This window comes from Loxodonta africana, chromosome 18 (assembly GCF_030014295.1).
Source record: "Loxodonta africana isolate mLoxAfr1 chromosome 18, mLoxAfr1.hap2, whole genome shotgun sequence".
In the NCBI taxonomy this organism is placed as follows: Eukaryota; Metazoa; Chordata; class Mammalia; order Proboscidea; family Elephantidae; genus Loxodonta; species Loxodonta africana.
Genome location: NC_087359.1, coordinates 61,164,558 through 61,184,414, shown reverse-complemented (window position 1 = coordinate 61,184,414; position 19,857 = coordinate 61,164,558). Strand labels below are relative to the sequence as shown.

Genomic DNA, 19,857 nt, shown 5'->3' with positions numbered 1-19,857 from the left:
TCTAGGGGAAGGCTTTCTCTCTCTATTGGCTCTGGAAGAAGGTCCTTGTCTGTTTTGGGTTTCTGCTCCTGGGTGATCTTCATGTGGCTTGGCTTCTCTCTTCCTCCATCTCTGCTTCTCTTGCTTGCTTATTTAATCACCTTTTTTTAAATCTCAAAAGAGATTGAATTAAGACACGCCCTACACTAACTGTCTTATTAACATAACAAAGAAAACCCATTCCCAAATGGAATTATAACCACAGATATAGGGATTTATAACACATATTTTGGGGGACACAATTCAATTGTAACGAGGGCCTTCAAAATTCTCTAGAAAAATAAGCCTTCAAAACCAAACTTTGAAGTTTGAAAATAAAAGCAGGCAAGTGGTTTAATAGTGCAGAAAGGGCTGTTTCTGAACAGCTATAAGATTAATTTGTATTTTAAAGGAAGCACTAAATTCCTCTGACGTAATTGCTAACCATGAAAATAGCCCCAGAACTTCTGACCACCACTTATCTCAGAGCTCCCAGTTCTTTCCTCTGCCTGGCTCGCTTCTGTTCTTTCACTACTCTTTCTGCCTCTGCCACTGTATCTCTCTCCCTGTCTCTTTCTTTCTCTCTCTTTTCTTTTCTCCCTCTCTCCTCTTTCCATCTAGCATTCTCCCCAATCTCTGTCTTCATTCCTGCATGGCTCTCCATTCTGTGGCTGTGTCCTTCTCTCGGCTTTTTCTCATCATTCACTCACTCACTTATTCATTACGCAAATATTTTTTGGGTACCTACTGTGTATCCTGCCATTATAAAGCTCAGGGTCCAATGGCAGAGCAGAAAAGCAAACAATGTTGTTTGGTAAGCTCTGGATATTTCCATGTATATTGGTCGTTGAAACACAAAAATGAATTTTGTTTCCAAGTTTAATCACTGCTGTCGAGTCAATTCCGACTCATAGCGACCCTATAGAACTGCCCTGTAGAGTTTCCAAGGAGCACCTGGCAGATTTGAACAGCAGACCTTTTGGTGAGCAGCTGTAGCACTTAACTACTACGCCGCCAGAGTTTCCTGGTTTTCTAGTTTAAAAAAAATTTTTGTTGTTGTTGTTTTCTAGTTAGGCATCACTAAATTGTTTTTTGGTCATGTTTCCATCTGCCTGAAATGCTTTTCTCCCTCTCTTTGCCTGACTTGATCCTCCACACCCTTTAGGTCTCAGCTCAGACACCATTTCCTCCCATTTACTGATGCCCAAAGTTAGAAACAAAATCTAGTTTTGTGCTGCAGGGCCTCTGTACATGAGACTCTAAATGTAATCCAAATGGATATTAAATTGATTTTGTAGCTCATTTAGGAAATGAATAACTCTTCTCTCCTGTGGCCTGCATTATCTCATGAAAATGTCTACATCGGTGAACTGAATGTTATGGCATCCAACTCTTAACTCTGGGCAGTGTAGCACAGATAAACCCTGCAAGCGATTCTAAGTACACAATTAAGGGGACTAGAAGGGAGGAAAAACTGCAGCATGAAAAATTGCAAAAATGTGCACAAATTTTTCCCATTTCTGTATGCATGTCCCTCTGCAATGTAATTTTGTAATTCCTTTCATTAAGAGCTGGAATCTATTTCTGTACCCCTTGTATCTGGCCATGGCTATGTTACTTGCTTTGGCCAATGGGCCATTAGCAAACATGATGCAAGTAGAAAGTTGAAAAGTGCTTGAACATAGGGTCTTGCCTTCTCTTATTCTTCTTGGGGGCCCTTCTACCACCACCTTGGAAACGAACCTTGGCTAGCCTGCTGGATGATGACCCAGTTACCGCCATCCATTTTTGCAGTCAGCCAATCACTAAGCAAGTGATTAAGGCCATCAGTTGTCATCTTACAGACATGAGTGAGTCCAAACATATGGAGCAGAGATGAGCTATGCCAGTTGAGCCCAGTCCAAAGTTACTAAACCACAAAATCATGAGCAAATACATGGCCATTGTTTTAAGCCACTAAGTTTTGGGGTATTTTGTTATTCAGCAACAGCTAACTAATAAAACAGTTTTCTCATCTGAACAAATGTCTTAAGATATTTTAAAGAAAAAAAAAGAAAAGCACAGTATAAATCTAATTGACTAAGGGGTAGAAATAAAAACACTTCCTCATCCTAGTTGTGACAGCCCAAATTCTATCCATCCTTTCAAGCTGGAAAAAGAAAATTTTCCACTCACAGCAGTATTTGCCTAGGTTATATGAAAACTGACTGTTGTATTTCATCAAAATTGTTTCTAACCAGCTGAAGTTGAGACAGATAGGGTTAACTGTGCCGGTGGCTGAACAAAAGAGCTTTTAAAAGATTATCATCTAGAAGTTGGATAACACAGGAACCACACCCTATCGTGAGACAGATAGGGTTAACTGTGCTGGTGGAACAAAAGAGCTTTTAAAAAGATTACCACCTAGAAGTTGGGTAAACAGGAACCCACCCTGTCAACATGAGATAGGATTGGGGCAGCCCATGAATTACTATCTACTTCTTAAAAAAAAAAAAAAAAAAAGTTTTTTTTTTTTTTTTCTTAGTGTCTGTCTAGTTCCCTCCTCCTTTGCAGGCACCGTATGTGCAGAGGAGCAGAGTGTGACTGCTGTTTGACCTTCTTTAGCCCTCCGAAGATGGCGATGTAGTGCTGAAGATCAAGTGCGCGTGCGCTATATCCCATAATCAGTGATGCCAAGGGCTGCTGAGAGGACTTCATCTTGAATATTGGTGGGTTCCATCTTAGATTCCAGATGCTCGCAGGCAACCTAATTAACATACACTGCCATTCTGAGAAGAACCTGCCCCTGGTAAGAAGCCCACTAAATATTCATTACTCTATTGTCTCCACCAAACCCATATAAGCCCTAGCCTTGCTTCCCTTTTCGAGTCAGTCTTTTAGAGAGGCTTAGATCCCTGCTGACTCCTTTTGCTTGACTCAAGCAAAATAAAGCTTGCTGAAGATAGTTTGCCTTTCATGTGTATTCTTAATCGGGAAAAGAAAGAACCCTTTGTGTCAGATTGGCAATTGGTAATAAAGTGAGATAACCAACGATGAACTTTAAGTGGTCCCAGTACACTAGACCTTTAGCAGACCTAACTGAAGACTCTTGACCACTGCAGAATGGAATTTGTTTTAATCACTCAGGTACCGACCTGTAAAATCATTCTGTCCTATACAGCGTGATAGTTTTCAACTCGTGTAAGTATAACCATCATAAAACTCTCTTCCTAATACTTAAAAGCCCCTGAATTTCCCCCCTTCAGCAAACTACTCAGTGAATTCTTCACTGGTGTATATATATATTTCCTCACCGGCAAGTTAATAAACTCAGTTTTTGTTTATTTGTTTTTAAGCTCTGGTGGTCTTTGTTTCACAAAGCTAAACTGAACTTGTCATTCCTTAAGCATACACACATTGTTCCCGTGATAACTAAATCTATGAAAATCCATAAATGAGATGTTGTCATTGTTATTGTTGTTAGGTTGTTTGGTTCTGACTCATAGTGACCCTGTGTACAGCAAAACTAAAAACTGCCCGGTCCTGCACCATCCTCACAATGCTTGAACCCATTGTTGCAGTCACTGTGTCAATCCGTCTCATTGAGGGACTACCTCTTTTTTGTCGACCCTCTTCTTTACCAAGCATGATGTCCTTCTCAGTGGACTGGTTCCTCCTGATAATAGGTCCCTCCTGATCACATGTCCAAAGTATATGAGATGAAGTCACACGATCCTTGCTTCTAATGAGCATTCTGGCTGTACTTCTTCCAAGACAGATTTGTTCTTTCTTCTGGCTGTTATGGTATATTCAATATTCTTTGCCAACACCATAATTCAAAGGCATCAGTTCTTCAGTCTTCCTTATTCATTGTCCTGCTTTCACATGCACATGAAGCAGTTGAAAATGCCATGGCTTGGGTGAAGCACACCTTAGTCCTTAAAGTGATATCTTTGCTTTTTAACACTTTAAAGAGATCTTTTGCAGCAGGTTTGTCCAATGCAAAGTATCCTTTGATTTCCTGACTGCTTCTTCCGTGGGTGTTGATGGTGGATCCATGTAAAATGAAACCTTTCACAATGTCCATCTTTTCTCTGTTTATCATAATGTTGCTTATGGTCCAGTTGTGAGGATTTTTGTTTTTTTTATGTTGAGGTATAATCCATACTGAAGGCTTTGGTCTTTGATCTTCACCAGTAAGTGCTTCAAGTCCTCTTGACTTTCAGCAAGCAAGGTTGTGTCATCTGCATATCACAGGTTGTTAATGAGTCCTCCTCCAATCCTGAAGCGCATTCTTCATATAGTCCAACTTCTCACGTTATTTGGTCAGCATCCAGAATGAATAAGTATTGTGAAAGGATACAACCCTGACACACAGCTTTCCTGACTAAACCACACAGTATTCCCTTATTCTGTTCGAACGACTGCCTCTTGGTCTAAGCACAGGTTCCTCATGAGCAAAATTAAGTGTTCTGGAATTCCCATTCTTCACAGTGCTATCCATAATTTGTTATGATCCACACAGTCAAGCACCTTTGCATAGTCAATAAAACACAGGTAAACATCTTTCTGGTATTCTCTGCTTTCAACCAGGATATCAGCAATGGTATTCCTCATTCCACGTCCTCTTCTGAATCCAGCTTGAATTTTTGGCAGTTCCCTGTCGATGTACTGCTGCAACCACTTTTGAATGATCTTTGGCAAAATTTTACTTGTGTGTAATATTAATGATATTGTTCAATACTTTCCACATTTGTTTGGATCATCTTTCTTGGAAATAGGCACAAATATGGATCTCTTCTAGTCAGTTGGCCAGGTGGTTATCGTCCAAATTTCTTGGCATAGACAAGTGAGAGCTTCCAGCACTGCCTCCATTTGTTGAAATATCTCAATCAATATTCCGTCTATTCCCGGAGGCTTGATTTTCACCAATGCCTTCAGTGCAGCTTGTACTTCTTCCTTCAGTACTATCGGTTCTTGATTATGTGCTACCTCTTGAAATAGCTGAACATTTACCAATTCGTTTTCGTTTCATCTTCTTTTGTTGCTTTCTGCATCATTTAATATTTTCTGTGTAAAATCCTTTAATATTGCAACTCAGAGCTTGAATTTTTTCTTCAGTTCTTTCAGCTTGTAAAATGCCAAGTGTGTTCTTCCCTTTTGGTTTTCTATCTCCAGGTCTTTGCACATTTCATTATAATACTTTGCTTTGTTTTCTCAAGCCACCTTTTGAGATCTTCTGTTCAAGTCTTTTACTTCATCATTTCTTTCTTTTTTTTTTAGCTACTCTACATTCAAGAGCAAGTTTCAGAGTCTCTTCTGACATCAATTTTGGTCTTTTCTTTCTTTCCTTTTTTTTTTTTTTAACAACCTCTTGCTTTCTTCATGTATGATGTCCTTGATGTCATTCCACAACTCATCTTGTCTTCAGTCATTAACGTTCAATGTTTCAAATCTATTCTTGAGATGGTCTCTAAATTCAGGTGGGATATACTTAAGGTCATATTTTGGCTCTTGTGTTATCATTGAAGTGTTATCACTGAGGCCCTCCGATCTCAATGGGTCGTCGTCTTTTCTCTTGTAAGAATACACAGAGTAGACAATTTGGGTTTAACTCTGAGAGGTTTATTTTACTTATGACAAGTAAAAGAAGTCAGAGAGGGCTCATGCCATTCCAAAAGTCTGACTCCAAAAGCCTGAGCGGAAAGAGGGGCCAAGGCTAGGCCCCAAATGGGTTTGGTGGAGACAATACAGTAATGAATATATAGTGGGTTTCTTTCAAAGGGCGGGTATTTCTCAGAATGGTGGTGCATACTAATTACGTTGCACGTACATCTGGAACCCTGCTGATATTCAAGATGGAGTCCTTTCGGCAGACCTTGGCATTACTTATTATGGGATATATCACAGGCTCACTGGTTTTTGGCACTACATCGCCCTCTTTGGTGGGCTAAGGAAGGTCAAACAGTGATCACGCTTTGTTCCTCCATGTATGTGCAGCCTGTAAAAGGGGGAAGGGACTAGAAAAACACTAAGAAGAGGGTGGTAATTCACAGGTTGTTTTAACCTTATTTCGTGTTGGCAGAGTGTGGTTCCTGTTTACTCGACTTTTAGATGGTAATCTTTTAACAGCTGTCTTGTCCCGCCAACACAGTTAACCCTATCTGTCTCAGAGGGCCTTCCAACCTGAGGGGTTCATATTCAGGCACTGTATCACACAAGGTTCTGCTGCTATTCATAATGCTTTCAAGGCCGATTTTTTCAGGAGTAGACTGCCGGATCCTTCTTTCTAGTGTCTTTTAGTCTGCAAGCTCGGCTGAAACCTGTTCACCACAGGTGACCTTGCTGGTATGTGAAATACTGGCAGCAAAGCTTCCAGTATCACAGCAATACACAAGCCACTACAGTATGACAAACTGACAGAGAAGTGGTGGATATGACATGTGCTTACTTAATTTTTTATTTTTGTTTATTCAACAATATCTTACTATGAAATAGGGCTCTTGACATAGGTTTAATGACTTTGAAAAAATTTAAGTAATGGCTAATTAATGATATTTGAACACACAAATTATTAGGCCTATTTGGAAGCTTATAAAATGGTGAAGAACATTTATCATAACATTCCCAATAAATAATGATGATTAGTTCCAGAGATTTCAAAATTAAATCCTCAATTACCTAAAATTAGGGTAAGTATGAAAATAAGGTGATTGTCCTATAGTCATTAGGCATTAAGACATATCTCATAATGATCTTATGTATCTAAAAACAGAAACAAAAAAAGAAAGAAAGCTTTCATCATGAGGGCAAAAGCCTGATTGGAATAGGTGAATTTATTAATTTAACAAATATCAATTCAAGCATTACTTACAGGACAGAGTGTTAGATACTGGGGATTCAATATAACAGACATAACTCCTGCTTACATTGTATCAGGCGAAACAACCATTAGAATTGTGACAACTTCAATGACAGAGAAACACAGAATGCTCTGAGAGCCTGTAAGGGAAGATTCCGACCACTTTCATGATAACAGTGGTATTTGAGCTGAGCTCTAAAGCTTTGGTACCAAAAAACCAAAACCAAACCCAGTGCCGTCGAGTCGATTCCGACTCATAGCGACCCTTTAGGGCAGAGTAGAACTGCCCCATGGAGTTTCCAAGGAGCGCCTGGCAGATTAGAACTGTCAACCCTTTGGTTAGCAGCCGTAGCACTTAACCACTACACCACCAGGGTAAAAAGGAAGGAGAAGAGTGATACGGGCAGAAGGAATAGCATATGTAAAGACCCTAAGGTAGGAAAAGCACTGTATGCTTAAAGAATGGAAAGAAATCCAGTGTGCCTGGAGTAAAAAAGAATGTGAGGGGAGAAGCAGGAGCCAGAGCTAGAGAGACGGGCAGGGACCAGGTCATACAAGGAGATGCCATTGAGAGATTCCACATTGGAGAACAGAATAAGATTAGTGTTTTTAAAAAATCATTTCAGTTACAGGTAAAGAAAATATTGGAAGAGAGCAGGAGTAGATGTAAACAAACCAATTAGGAGACTACTGCAATAGCACAGGTGAGATATGATAGTTACTTAGACTACGGAGACAAAAGTGAACAGATCTGCAAGAAAGAGGTAAAATCAACAGGACTTAATGACTGGAAATGAGCAGTGAGGAAGCAGGAGGTGTCAAGATCCATCCTTCGGTTTCTGGCTTGAGCACCTGGATAGATGATGATGACATCCACTGAGATCGGTAACACTGGAGAAAATCCAAGTAAAGACAATGACTTGCTGTAATTGAGGTGCTTGTGAAACATCCAAGCGCAGATGTTAGATACGTAGTTGGATATTCTGGTCTGGAACTCAAAAGAGGTGTTTAGGCTGAAAAGTCATGAACGTACAGGTGGTAATTGAAGTTATGTTTTAGAATGAGATCACTCATAGGTGAATTATAGAATGACAGGAGAAGAAGGCCTGGTATCATGCCTTAAAGAACCTTGATATTTGAAGATCAGGTAGCAGAGAAGGAGCCAGCAAAGGATAATGAGAAGGACTAAACAGAGAAAGAAAACAAACCATGATATTATAAAAGGGAAAGGAAAGTGTTTAAAGGAGTGAAATGGTCAACATCACTGAATACTACTAAAAGGTCAAGTAAGACAAGGACTGCAAACTTTCCATTGGCCAGCATGGAAAGCATTGTTAACCTGTTAAGTGCCATTTATTGGAGAAAGCCTGGTATAAAGGTCAGACTAGAACAGATTAAGAAGTGTGTGGGAAGTGAGGAGAGTGTGTAGAGAAAATTGCTTTGATAAATTTGGGTGTGATTTAGTTATATTTCCCCAAATAGACTACTGTATAGTTCTTCATGACAAGAATCAAAATTTTTATTTTCCCCTTTAGGGTTTTGTTCAACATTGAATACTCAGTAGTAATACAATAAATACTGATTGAGTGAAGACTCTTCAGTCATTTCAAGTTATTCATTCATTCATCTGAAAAACAATTGTTGTGGGTGTTGTTAGGTGCTGTAGAGTCGGTTCCAACTCATAGCAACCCTATGCACAACAGAACGAAACACTGCCCGGTCCTGAGCCATCCTCACAATTGTTATTATGCTTGAGCTCATTGTTGCAGCCACTATGTCAACCCATCTCATTGAGGGTCTTCCTCTTCTTGGATGACCCTCTACTTTACCAAGCATGATGTCCTTCTCCAGGGACTCATTCCTTCTGACAATATGTCCAAAGTATGTGGGACATAGTCTCCCCATCTTTGCTTCTAAGGAGCACTATGGCTGTACTTCTTCCAAGACAGACTTGTTTGCCCTTCTGGCAGTCCATGGTATGCCAATATTCTTCTCCAACACCACAATTCAAAGGCATCAATTCTTCTTCAGTCTTCTTTATTCATTGTCCAGCTTTCACATGCACAGGAGGTGATTGAAAACACCATGGCTTGGGTCAGGTGCATCTTAGTCTTCAAGGTGACATCTTTCCTTTTCAATACTTTAAAGAAGTTTTTTGCAGCATATTTGGCCAATGCAACGCATATTTTGATTTCTTGACTGCTGTTTCCATGAGTGTTGATTGTGGATTCAAGTAAAATGAAATCCTTGACAACTTCAGTCTTTTCCCTGTTTATCATGATGTTGCTTATTGGTCCAGTTGTGAGGATTTTTGTTTTCTTTATGTTAAGGTGTAATCCATACTGAAGGCTGTGGTCTTTGATCTTCATTAGTAAGTGCTTCAAGTCCTCTTCACTTTCAGCAAGCAAGGTTGTGTCATCTGCATATTGCAGGTTATTAATGAGTCTTCCTACAATCCTGAAGCCGTGTTCTTCATATAATCCAGCTTCTCATATTATTTGCTCAGCATACAGATTGAATAAGTACGGTGAAAGGATACAACCCTGACGCACACCTTTCCTGACTTTAAACCAATCAGTATCTCCTTGTTCTGTCCGAACAACTGCCTCTTGATCTATGTAAAGGTTCCTCGTGAGCACAATTAAGTGTTCTGGAATTCCCATTCTTCGCAATGTTATCCATAATTTGTTACGATCCACACAGTTGAATTACTTTGCACAGCCAATAAAACACAGGTATAAACATCTTTCTGGTACTCTCTGGTTTCAACCAGGATCCATCTGACTTCAGAAATGACATCCCTGATTCCATGTCCTCTTCTGAATCCGGCTTGAATTTCTGGCAGTTATCTGTCAATACACTGCCACAGTTGCTTTTGAATGATCTTCAGCAAAATTTTACTTGTGTGTGATATTAATGATATTATCGTTCGATAATTTCTGAATTCGGTAGGATCAGCTTTCTTGGGAATAGGCATATTCCTCATGGACTTATTCTAATTTTCTTCAGTTTCAACTTGAACTTGCGTATGAGCAATTGATGCTCTGTTCCACAGTCAGCTCTTGGCCTTGTTCTGACTGATGATATTGAGCTTTTCCATCTTCTCTTCCCATGGATGTAGTAGATTTGATTCCTGTGTTTTCCATCTGGCAAGGTCCACGTGTATAATAGCCATTTATGTTGGTGAAAAAAGGTATTGGTAACGAAGAAGTCATTGGTCTTGCAAAATTCTATCATGTGATCTCCAGCATCATTTCTATCACCAAGGTCATATTTTCCAACTACTGATCCTTTTTCTTTGTTTCCAGCTTTCACATCCCAATCTCCTGTAATTTATCTGTGCATGCTGATTGTACGTTCGAGCAATTTCAGACTGCAGAAGTTGGTAAAAATTTTCAGTTTCTTCATCTTTGACCTTAGTGGCTGGTGCATAACTTTGAATAATAGTTGTCTTAACTGGTCTTTCTTGTAGGTGTATGGATATTATCCTATCACTGACAGCATTGTACTTCAGGATAGATCTTGAAATGTTCTTTTTGACTATGAATGCAGCACCATTCCTCTTCAAGTTGTCATTCCCAGCATAGTAGACCATATGATGGTCTGATTCAAAATGGCCAATACTAGTCCATTTCAGCTCACTAATGCCTAGGATATCAATGTTTATGCATTCCATTTCATTTTTGACGACTTCTAATTTTCCTAGATTCGTACTTCATACATTCCATGTTCAGATTATTAATGGTTGTTTACAGCTGTTTCTTCTCATTTTGAGTCATGCATGCCACAGCAGCAAACGAAGGTCCTGAAATTTTGACTCCATCCACATTATTAAGGTTGACTCTACTTTGAGGAGGCAGCTCTTCCCAGTCGTGTTTTGAGTGCCTTCCAACCTCAGGGGCTCATCTCCCGGCACTATATCAGACAATGTTCCACTGCTATTCATAAGGTTTTTGCTGGCTAATGCTTTTCAGAAGTAGGCCGCCGGGTCCTTCTTCCTAGTCTGTCTTGGTCTGGAAGCTCAGCTGAAATCTGTCCACCATGGGTGACCCTGCTGGTATTTGAATACTGGTGGCATAGCTTCCAGCATCACAGCAACACGCAAGCCCCCACAGTACAAGAAACTGACAGACATGTGGGAGGAAAAACATTTATTGAGCCCTAACTCATGCCAAGCACTGTGTTCATTGTTGGAACATAAGTGCAGATAAAATTGTCCCTATCCTCAAAGAGATTATGGGGAAGTAAATCAACAGTTCTATTACAGTGTTCTGACAGCTGACATGAGCCTATAGGTGCTTCAGGAATATAATCCAACCAAACCTAACAGAAAGCATTCCAGAGGAAGTGACACTCGAGCCAATTCTTGAAGAACGAGGAGAAATTAGTAAGTTATAGAAAGGAGAAAGATGTTCTAGATAGAAAAAGCTGATACTCTGTAATTTTGAGTAGTTGATACATAAAAAAATTTTTTTTTTTTTTTTTTTATGTATCACAGGAGATAGTAAAATTGGTGTTCATAAAGAATGCAGCTTATCCAGCCTGGGTGGACTAAGTCAGGTCTTGGTGGTCTGAGTTCGTTGTCACTACATGCTGGGTACTTCTGATCTAGTGCCTTTAAGCTTTGACGCTGACCTTGATGGTGAGGATTTCTTATTTCTAAATGAGATGATTGAGTTCCAGTTGATCCACCTTCCTGGAGAAGTAAGAGCAGGGTAGAGGCCACCAAAGTAGGGATATTTCCCACTGGACGACTGGGAAGCATCTGTTTTGGTAATGTAGGACTGAGTTAGGACAGAAGAGGTAAAAATCAATTCAGTTGCACGTGAGTTCTCTAGCCACTAGAAGGCCAGAGCCTCTTCTATGAACAAACAAATCTTATCTTCCTTTAAGGATATCAGTTATTAGATAGTTTAAAATGAATCAATAGAATTATTTGGCAAATTCTAGGAACATATGGACATCTCTGACAGTCTTAAGTGTTTCTACTCCAGGATCACCACACCTTGCCAGGCATTATGCCAGATCTAGCTTGAAAGAACTTAACTCAGGAATTCTACCTTAGACTCGTAAATATTAGGAAAGTCCTACGCTATGGAAGCAGGTACATCAACAACAAGTAGGGGGGTAGAATATTAGGATAATACCCAGGAAAACCATGATCCCTCAGTCCATAAGTACTTGATTTCTAAGTACTGTACTTAATAATGGAATATACACATACACAACAAAGTGTGGCTTAGAGGTGGATATGAAACTAGTCAGGGTACACGAATTATTATTATGCTTCAGGTTGGACAAAGTAGAACCTGTTTGGATAAAGTCTCATCACATACCATTAGGTATAATAGTCATTTAAATGCTATAAAAAAGCATTTCCCTTATCTATTCAATCACTTTTAGCATAATCTGTTTTACTGGATTTATAAAATCTGGTATTCAATACAGACTGACAAGATGGTTCGTATTAATAACATCATCAGGAGAAGCACCTGAGGGATTTCCTAGCATAATGTAAGCACAAGGGTTTGGCTCAGTGAAAGGGTGGCAGCTGGTGTGGAGTACCAGCAGACAGATATCTGTCTAGGCAGTCACTGTCTCCTGGCAGTTAAGGAAAACTCATATCAAGGATGAAACAGACCCTCACTCTTGCCAAGTCCTAGTGCTGGCATCTTATAAGGATACGTTAGACACTCTGAGGTTTTTTTGGAATACAGAAAGTAAATACTTTGAAGTAAATATTAGAACCCTTCACAGATACCACATTCCAATAGAAAGACACACAACGGAATTTTGTCAGACAGTCTGCATACGTTCCTTGAACACTGTATGTGAATTGATCTGTAGAGAATTATTATGCCTAAAGACCTGTGTCCTTCTACCTTTTAAATTTTAGTTGGTATGTGTATCCTTAAGGTTTGAGCATTTATACTGACTTATTTTTCTCCTTCACATGACTGTGGCAAAGAAAGTAATTATTTGGAGTATTTCTTTGTGATTCTTTTTCTTTATGGATTAAATATATTAGTTCATGAGGTTAATAAAGAGGAGTCACAGGGGAAATGACCAAAAGATATCTCAAGGTGGAATATGGACCCCATAAACCAAAACCACACCCATTGCCATCGAGTCAATTCCCACTCATAGTGACCCTACAGGACACAGTGGAACTGCCCCATAGGGTTTCCAACGAGTACCAGGGAGATTCAAACTACTGACCTTTTGGTTAGCAGCCGTAGCTCTTAACCACTATGCCACCAGGGTTTCCATGGACCCCCAAACCCCTTGCCTTGGAGTTGATTCCAACTCATAGCGACCCTATAGGGCAGAGTAGAACTGCCCCATGGTTTTCAAGGGGTACCTGGTGAATTTGAACTGCTGACCTTTTGGTTAGCAGCCATAGATAGCTCTTAAGCACTACGCCACCAGGGTTTCCATAGTGACTGTGAAATAACCAACAGATATAAGGATCAAGGATCATTACAAAACCAGAACAATATGTGTCACTATTACTGCCATACAGGAAAAGATCCAACTTTTTGCCTTGGGCCTCTAGGATCTACTTCCTGGTTCATTTGAACTCTCAGTTTAGGATCTCGTTTGTCCAGGACTGGTGGAGAAAAGAGAGGAAATTTATAGTATAATAGGCCCTCATTCTCTGGAATAGTCTGAAATTCTAACATTAATAAACTTCCCCTGTAATTCTATTTTAAAAAATAAATATTTTTCATTAAGTCAGTTTACAATAAGGTAGTAACAACCTTTCAAATACATGTTTCCAAGCACAGAAGGAATCAGAGTCAGAGGGAAAACATATTTAAAGAACAGCTATGGAAGAAAAGCAAAATGACGCTAATCCAACCTATTTTGCAAAACCGTATATAAGAATCAAAGTCCACTTTATTTTTTAGGTATCTTTCAGGAGCCCTGATAAAAGCAGTGACAGTATATTTTATGTGTAAAAACAGACAGCAGTGGCATTTTGTTTTCCGGATAACTGGCTACCACTATAAAAATTGTTCCAAATACGTAAGGAGTGTGTTCATTATCTATTGTTCTTAGATACCCAACAGAAATGAATTCCTTTTTTTTTTTTTTTTGTCTTGGGACCTAGGCAGCTGAGAACTTTCAGGTTGATTTGTGGCAAATGAACATTTCAACAAGATAAAGTCTTAATAAACCAAACAAAAAAAATTTTTTTTTCTTGAATATAAATAAGGAAATCTCCCATTCTTAAATACTGGTAGTTCTCGATTTACAAAGTATCTGAGTTACAAGGTACCTCACTTATGACCATGTTTTTTTTACACATCTTATCATTAGTAACGTGTATTACATACAATGTTATTATTGATATTAATAAATGCTTAGATTTTAGAGTGTGAGGATGGCAGAGGACTGGGCAGTGTTTCATTCTGTTGTACATACAATGTTAAAGTAGATCTGCAAGTTTATATGTAATGTTTCCAACCCCCAAAGACAAAGGCTGGATTTATAAAGATACTGATAATGAAAACTTTAAAAAAAGAGGTATTTGACTTGTCAGAACTGACTTACACTGGAGTTGTCAGAACCCCGCAGTAAACTGGGGACTACCTGTAGACTTCTCCAAGACTCTTTAACGAATTGAGGACAACGCAATGATATAATTCAGAGAATTTAAAAGCAGAACTATTTTTTGCTAAGATAGCTGGTTGTCCAAGCTTTTAGTCAAAAGGCATTGGGAGGAGAGCATGCTGTTGTAAAGCTTCCCTAGAATTTCTGAATATTCTACAGTGCCTGCGACAATCATCTGTTAACATATAAAGACAGGACTCCCACCACGTCAAGTTGATTCTGACTCATAGTGACCCCACAGGGCTTCCAAGGCTGTAGATCTCTACAGAAGCAGACTGCCACATCTTTCTCCTGCGGAGCCACTGGTGGTTTGGAACACTGACCTTTCGGTTCGCCGTCCATTGCTTTAACCACTGCACCACCAGGGCTTTTGGGTTCTTGCCAGAGAGAAATGAAACCCTAATCCTAACAATCCAGACCAAACAAACAAAAAGCATCTGTGATTCCTTTAACTCTTCCATGGACTTCTTAGAGCAGTGTTGCTTGATAACAGAACTCTTACCAAACCTTAAAAGACCCTCAAACTCCCTGTTCAAGAAATGTTTTATGTCATGTCATTGGTTGGCAATGGAACCCAGACCAGAGCCCTAGTATGCCCATTACTATTCTTGTTATTGGTATTAATAAATGCTTAGATTTTAGAGTGTGAGGATGGCAGAGGATTGGGCAGTGTTTCATTCTGTTGTACATAGGGTCACTATGAGTCAGAACCGACTTGATGGCACCTAACAACAACAGAGCTTAACGTACTGATTGAGGTTTATGTAGCCCTAACTGGAGGAAGGGTTTGTCAATATATCAATTAACAGCCTTGAAACCAGTTCCCAAATTTTAAGTATTATTTATGGAAACAGATCTAAACACAAATCTAATCTATTGCTTCACAAGAACAGATGGTGAGAGGAAATGTTCTCGAAGCTATTTATTAAATTTAATGACTTTGCTCCCTGCATGCTGTTGGCACGTTCCACCAGTACTAAAAGTCCATTAATTTGTTTTCTCTAAATGATTCATCTTGAAGCTTTAGTGTACATAACAGGCTCCCATGGAACTCATTTTAAATGTATTTCTAGAGGTTCTGATCCAGAAGATATGAGGAAGAACTTATAAATCTGACCTTTGAACTAAGTACCCAAGTAATTTTGATGCCATTTGTTGGCTACCACACTCTAAGGGGCACTATTTCCACTGAAAATAAAAATTCATACCTTATAAGCACTTGGCTGCTAACTGAAAGGTTGGCTTTTGGGACCCATGCAGTGGCTTCATGGAAGAAAGACCTGGTGATTTGCACCTCTAAAGATTTTTTAAAAAGTCAACTCTGACTCATTATGACCTTATAGGACAGAGTAGAACTGCCCCATGGCGTTTCCAAGGAGCAGCTAGTATATTTGAACTGTCAACCTTTTGGTCAGAAGCCAAGATCTTAACCACTGCACCACCAGGGCCCCCCTGTGAAGATTGAAACCCATTGCCATCAAGTCGATTCCAACTCACAGAGACCCTAAAGATTATAGCCTAGAAAATCCCACGGGAGAGTTCTACCCTGTCGCATGGGGCTCCTATGAGTCAGAATTGACTTGATGGCACCTAGCAACAACAAAAACATATCTTACACTAAGATAAATGTCAAATAAATCATTATTTTAAAAGAAAATTAAAACTACAAAAATTCCAGAAGAAAACATGGGAGATTTCTTCTAAAATCTTAAAGTGTAACAATGATTCAAAATCCAGAAGCCGTAAGATAAAAGTTAATAAATCTGACTACATGGAAATAAAAAATCTTCTGCATGACGAAATATAAATAAATGGCAGGTGAGAAACGGGAAAATATTTGTAACTCATATCACATGCTTTTGTGTAAAAGGAGGAAAATTAAGAACCTGTATTTGCATTTGTTTATGCATGCATCCAGAAACTCTGGAAGGATCCATAGAAAACTAAGAATGCGTAGTTGTCTACGGCAGAGGCTAAGTACTGGCTAGATGGAAGATAAGAATGTGTGATGGTTAAGATTGTGTGTCAACTTGGCTGGGCCATAATTCTCAATGGTTTGGCAGTTATGATATAGTTTGGTAGCTATGTAATGATGTACTCACCTCCATCATGAGATCTGATATAATCACCTCCATGATGAGATCTGCTATGAGCCACCAATCAGTTGAAAGGGAGTATCCTTTGGGTTTTGGCCTGCATCCAATATATGTGGACTTTCTGGCAAAGATCACTGGCTTTTGCTTGTTCTGGATCCTGCATCTGGCTCATCATCTGACCTCCAGTACTTGAGACTTCAGCTAGCAGCTTACTTGCTGATCTTGGGATTTGTCAGCCTCTACAGCTTGTGAGCTAGCAGCCTGCCATCCTACTTGCCAATCTTGAGTTTGTCAGCCCCTGCAGCTATGTGAGTCAGGAGAAGACTCCAGCCTGACTCGTGGACTTTATAGCCTCTACAGCCACATGAGCCATTTCCTAGAAATCTCTGTCTCTCTCTGTATATATATATTTATACACGCTTCACTGATTTTGCTTCTCTAGAGAACCCAGCTTAAGACGTTATGGGAGGGTAACTTTTCTCTGTATAGCTTTTTACACATTTTGGCTTTTGAACCAGGTGAATATATTGCCTATCTGAAAAATTAAAAAAAAAAAAAAAGCCCCTGCTCTCATATTGCTTACTTTTCAGTGCAGAGAGACAGACAATAAACAAATAAATATATACTTGGGGCCGTGGTAAGGGAATAAAATCCATGAATGCAAGTAACTTATTTAATGTACTTCATTAGTCTTTATAGTGCCTCATGAAAAGCAAAGCATATAGCAGTAGCTCAATAAATTTTGAATAATATGAAATCACTTCTTTTAAGTTCTGTTTGTGTGACTGCATTATTGCTCTCCTGGCTTTTCAAAGTAAGGAGATGAATTATCAGTTGAAAATATGACAAATTGTACCTGTTGCAGATTGTGTCGGGAACACGGACCTTCAGATCTTCTGTGACTTCTCTCATCACCCTCTGGTAACCAGACGTTTCAGCTTTGACGTAATTTGGATTGTTTCTCATTAAATATTCCCCCAGAAAAGTAATTGGATCAAAATTCGTTGGAGTATCAACTTTTTCAAAAAGCTTCTTCTTTTCTACTTGCATTAACATGTTTTCTACTCCCGGAACTAATGTAGGTAGAAGCTTGTCAAGCAAATACGCTCGAGTACTCAGTGTGCTGTTTTCAGTATTAAACCACTCTTTGGCCAAATTATCCTTAGGGAGTTTTTTTTCAGTCTTTTTTTCTAGCTCCTTCTTCAGATTATCTTTATCTATTATTTTCTGCTGCATTGCCTGGGCTCTTGCCTCCACTCTTTCAAAAAGATTTTTCTTCCATGGTTGTTCTAGTTTTGTTTTCGGTGCAGTTTTATCCATACTGAAAGTCACTTGTGCAGATTTTCTAATAACAACAGCCCCTGCGATTGTAGTCTTTGAGACCTTTGTTGAAAGAGCTGAAGGTTTTGGCTGACACTCCAGGTTTAATTCTGGGGAAAAAAAGAAAAAGTGAAATATAAGAAACATTATAAGTAGAATTTGATCCCTTGACTTCAGAATATTATTAGAAAAAAAAGCATTTTTATATCCATTTATATGGTATATAGGAATGCTTTTAGCTGAAAGTAACGGAAAATCAGGCAAAAGTTATTTAACAGTAAGGATTTATTTTTGACTTAATCAGAAGTCATTCAGCAGTTCAGTGATTTCATTTAAATACCTAATCTGTTTCTATTGTTCTTTATTCATTTTTTGTGCTTCTACCTCAGGATCACAAGATGGCTGCTGCAGCTCACAGAAAAAAAGGATTGAGGACAAACGAGTTTTCTCCTCTTGAAGCTCTCTTTTATTTTTCAAAAGGAGAAGACCCCAGAATCCCTGCTCTGATACTTTACATTTTATTGACCCTAACAAGGTTACCTGCCCACACCTAGACCAATTACTGGTAAAGGTAAATGGGATTACTATGACTAATTTTGACCAACCATATTTATTCTCTGATGCCAGAGTTTGGACCTAATTTCACTTACATCAAGTGATCACCATCTGCTACAAAATTGAGATTCAGTTGGCAGGTGAATGATAGGGAAATGTCTGCTGAATAGGCAGGTAACCTCTACCGCACAGGTATATTTAAACATATTTCTTCTCACTCTTATGTTTCCAGCCTCTTTCTTTTTTTTTGGCTTTAACAAACAGAAATTTATTCTCTCAAAGTTTAGCAGGCTAGAAGTCCAAATTCAGGGTACCAGCTACAGGGGAAGGCTTTCTCTCTCTTCGCCCCAGAGGAAGGTCCTTGTCATCAATCTTCCCCTGGCCTAGGAGTTTCTCAGCGCAGGGACCTTGGGATCAAAGGACACACTATTCTTCTGGCTCTCATTTCTTGGTAGCATGAGGTCCCCCTGTCTCTCTGCTCACTTCTCTCTTTTATATCTCAGAAGAGGCTGACTTAAAACAAAACCTAATCTTGTAGATTGAGTCCTGCCTCATTAACACAACTATCTGTAATCCTGCCTCATTAATATCATAGAGGTAGAATTTACAGCACATAGGAAAATCACATCAAATGACAAAATGGTGGACAATTACACAATACTGGGAATCATGGCCTAGCCAAGTTGACACATATTTTGGGGGGGACACAATTCAATCCATGACACACTCACACTACCAAGTACAGATGAAGTTTGCTCACAGACTTGTTTGTTCAATTATGGAAATAGATATAATAATATTCAAAGAGCCATCCATGGCACCAAAATATTGCGTGTTCTGCATTAAAATAATCGACCTGTGCCTTTCTAGTTGAGTCAACTCTTTCACGTTTTCATTTTTAAAATGCAGGGTGGAGATATTAGACCAAGATACAGACTGAGAACAAACACCTACATTCCCTCCCTAACAAAATCACTAGAAATGACAGGAAAGGTTTTTTTTTTTTTTTAATATATCCGTAAGAGTGCTGGATATGAAGATGGGGACATTCATCAGTCAGAAATTTTTAAGAATCTCTGAAAAATGGAAGGCATATAGGATTAGATTAATTTAAAAAAAAACAAACTACAAAATAAACAAAAGAGGCAAGGATACCGAGACTGCGTCTTACATACTTTGGACATGTTGTCAGGAGGGATCAGTCCCTGGAGAAGGACGTGATGCTTGGTAGAGCACAGGGTCAGCAGAAAAGAGGAAGATCCTCAACGATGTGGATTGACACAGTGGCTGCAACAATGAGCTCAAGCATAACAACGAATGCAAGGATGGTGCAGGACCGGGCAGTGTTTCTGTTGTGCGTGGGGTCGCTATGAGTCGGAACCGACTCAAGGGCACCTAACAACAACAACA

At 39.2% G+C, this 19,857-nt stretch overlaps 1 protein-coding gene across 1 annotated transcript in view; it reads right to left on the bottom strand.

Annotated features, from left to right (window-relative positions):
• EFCAB5 (EF-hand calcium binding domain 5) overlaps positions 1-18,056 on the bottom strand; it is a 113,341-nt gene extending 95,285 nt beyond the window's left edge. Inside the window, exon 1 of the mRNA XM_064270336.1 lies at positions 17,429-18,056. Coding sequence (XP_064126406.1) covers positions 17,429-18,039 — 611 coding nt within the window. The 5' untranslated portion in view covers positions 18,040-18,056. The remainder of the gene's footprint in view (positions 1-17,428) is intronic.
• Between the last annotated feature and the right edge of the window lie 1,801 nt (positions 18,057-19,857).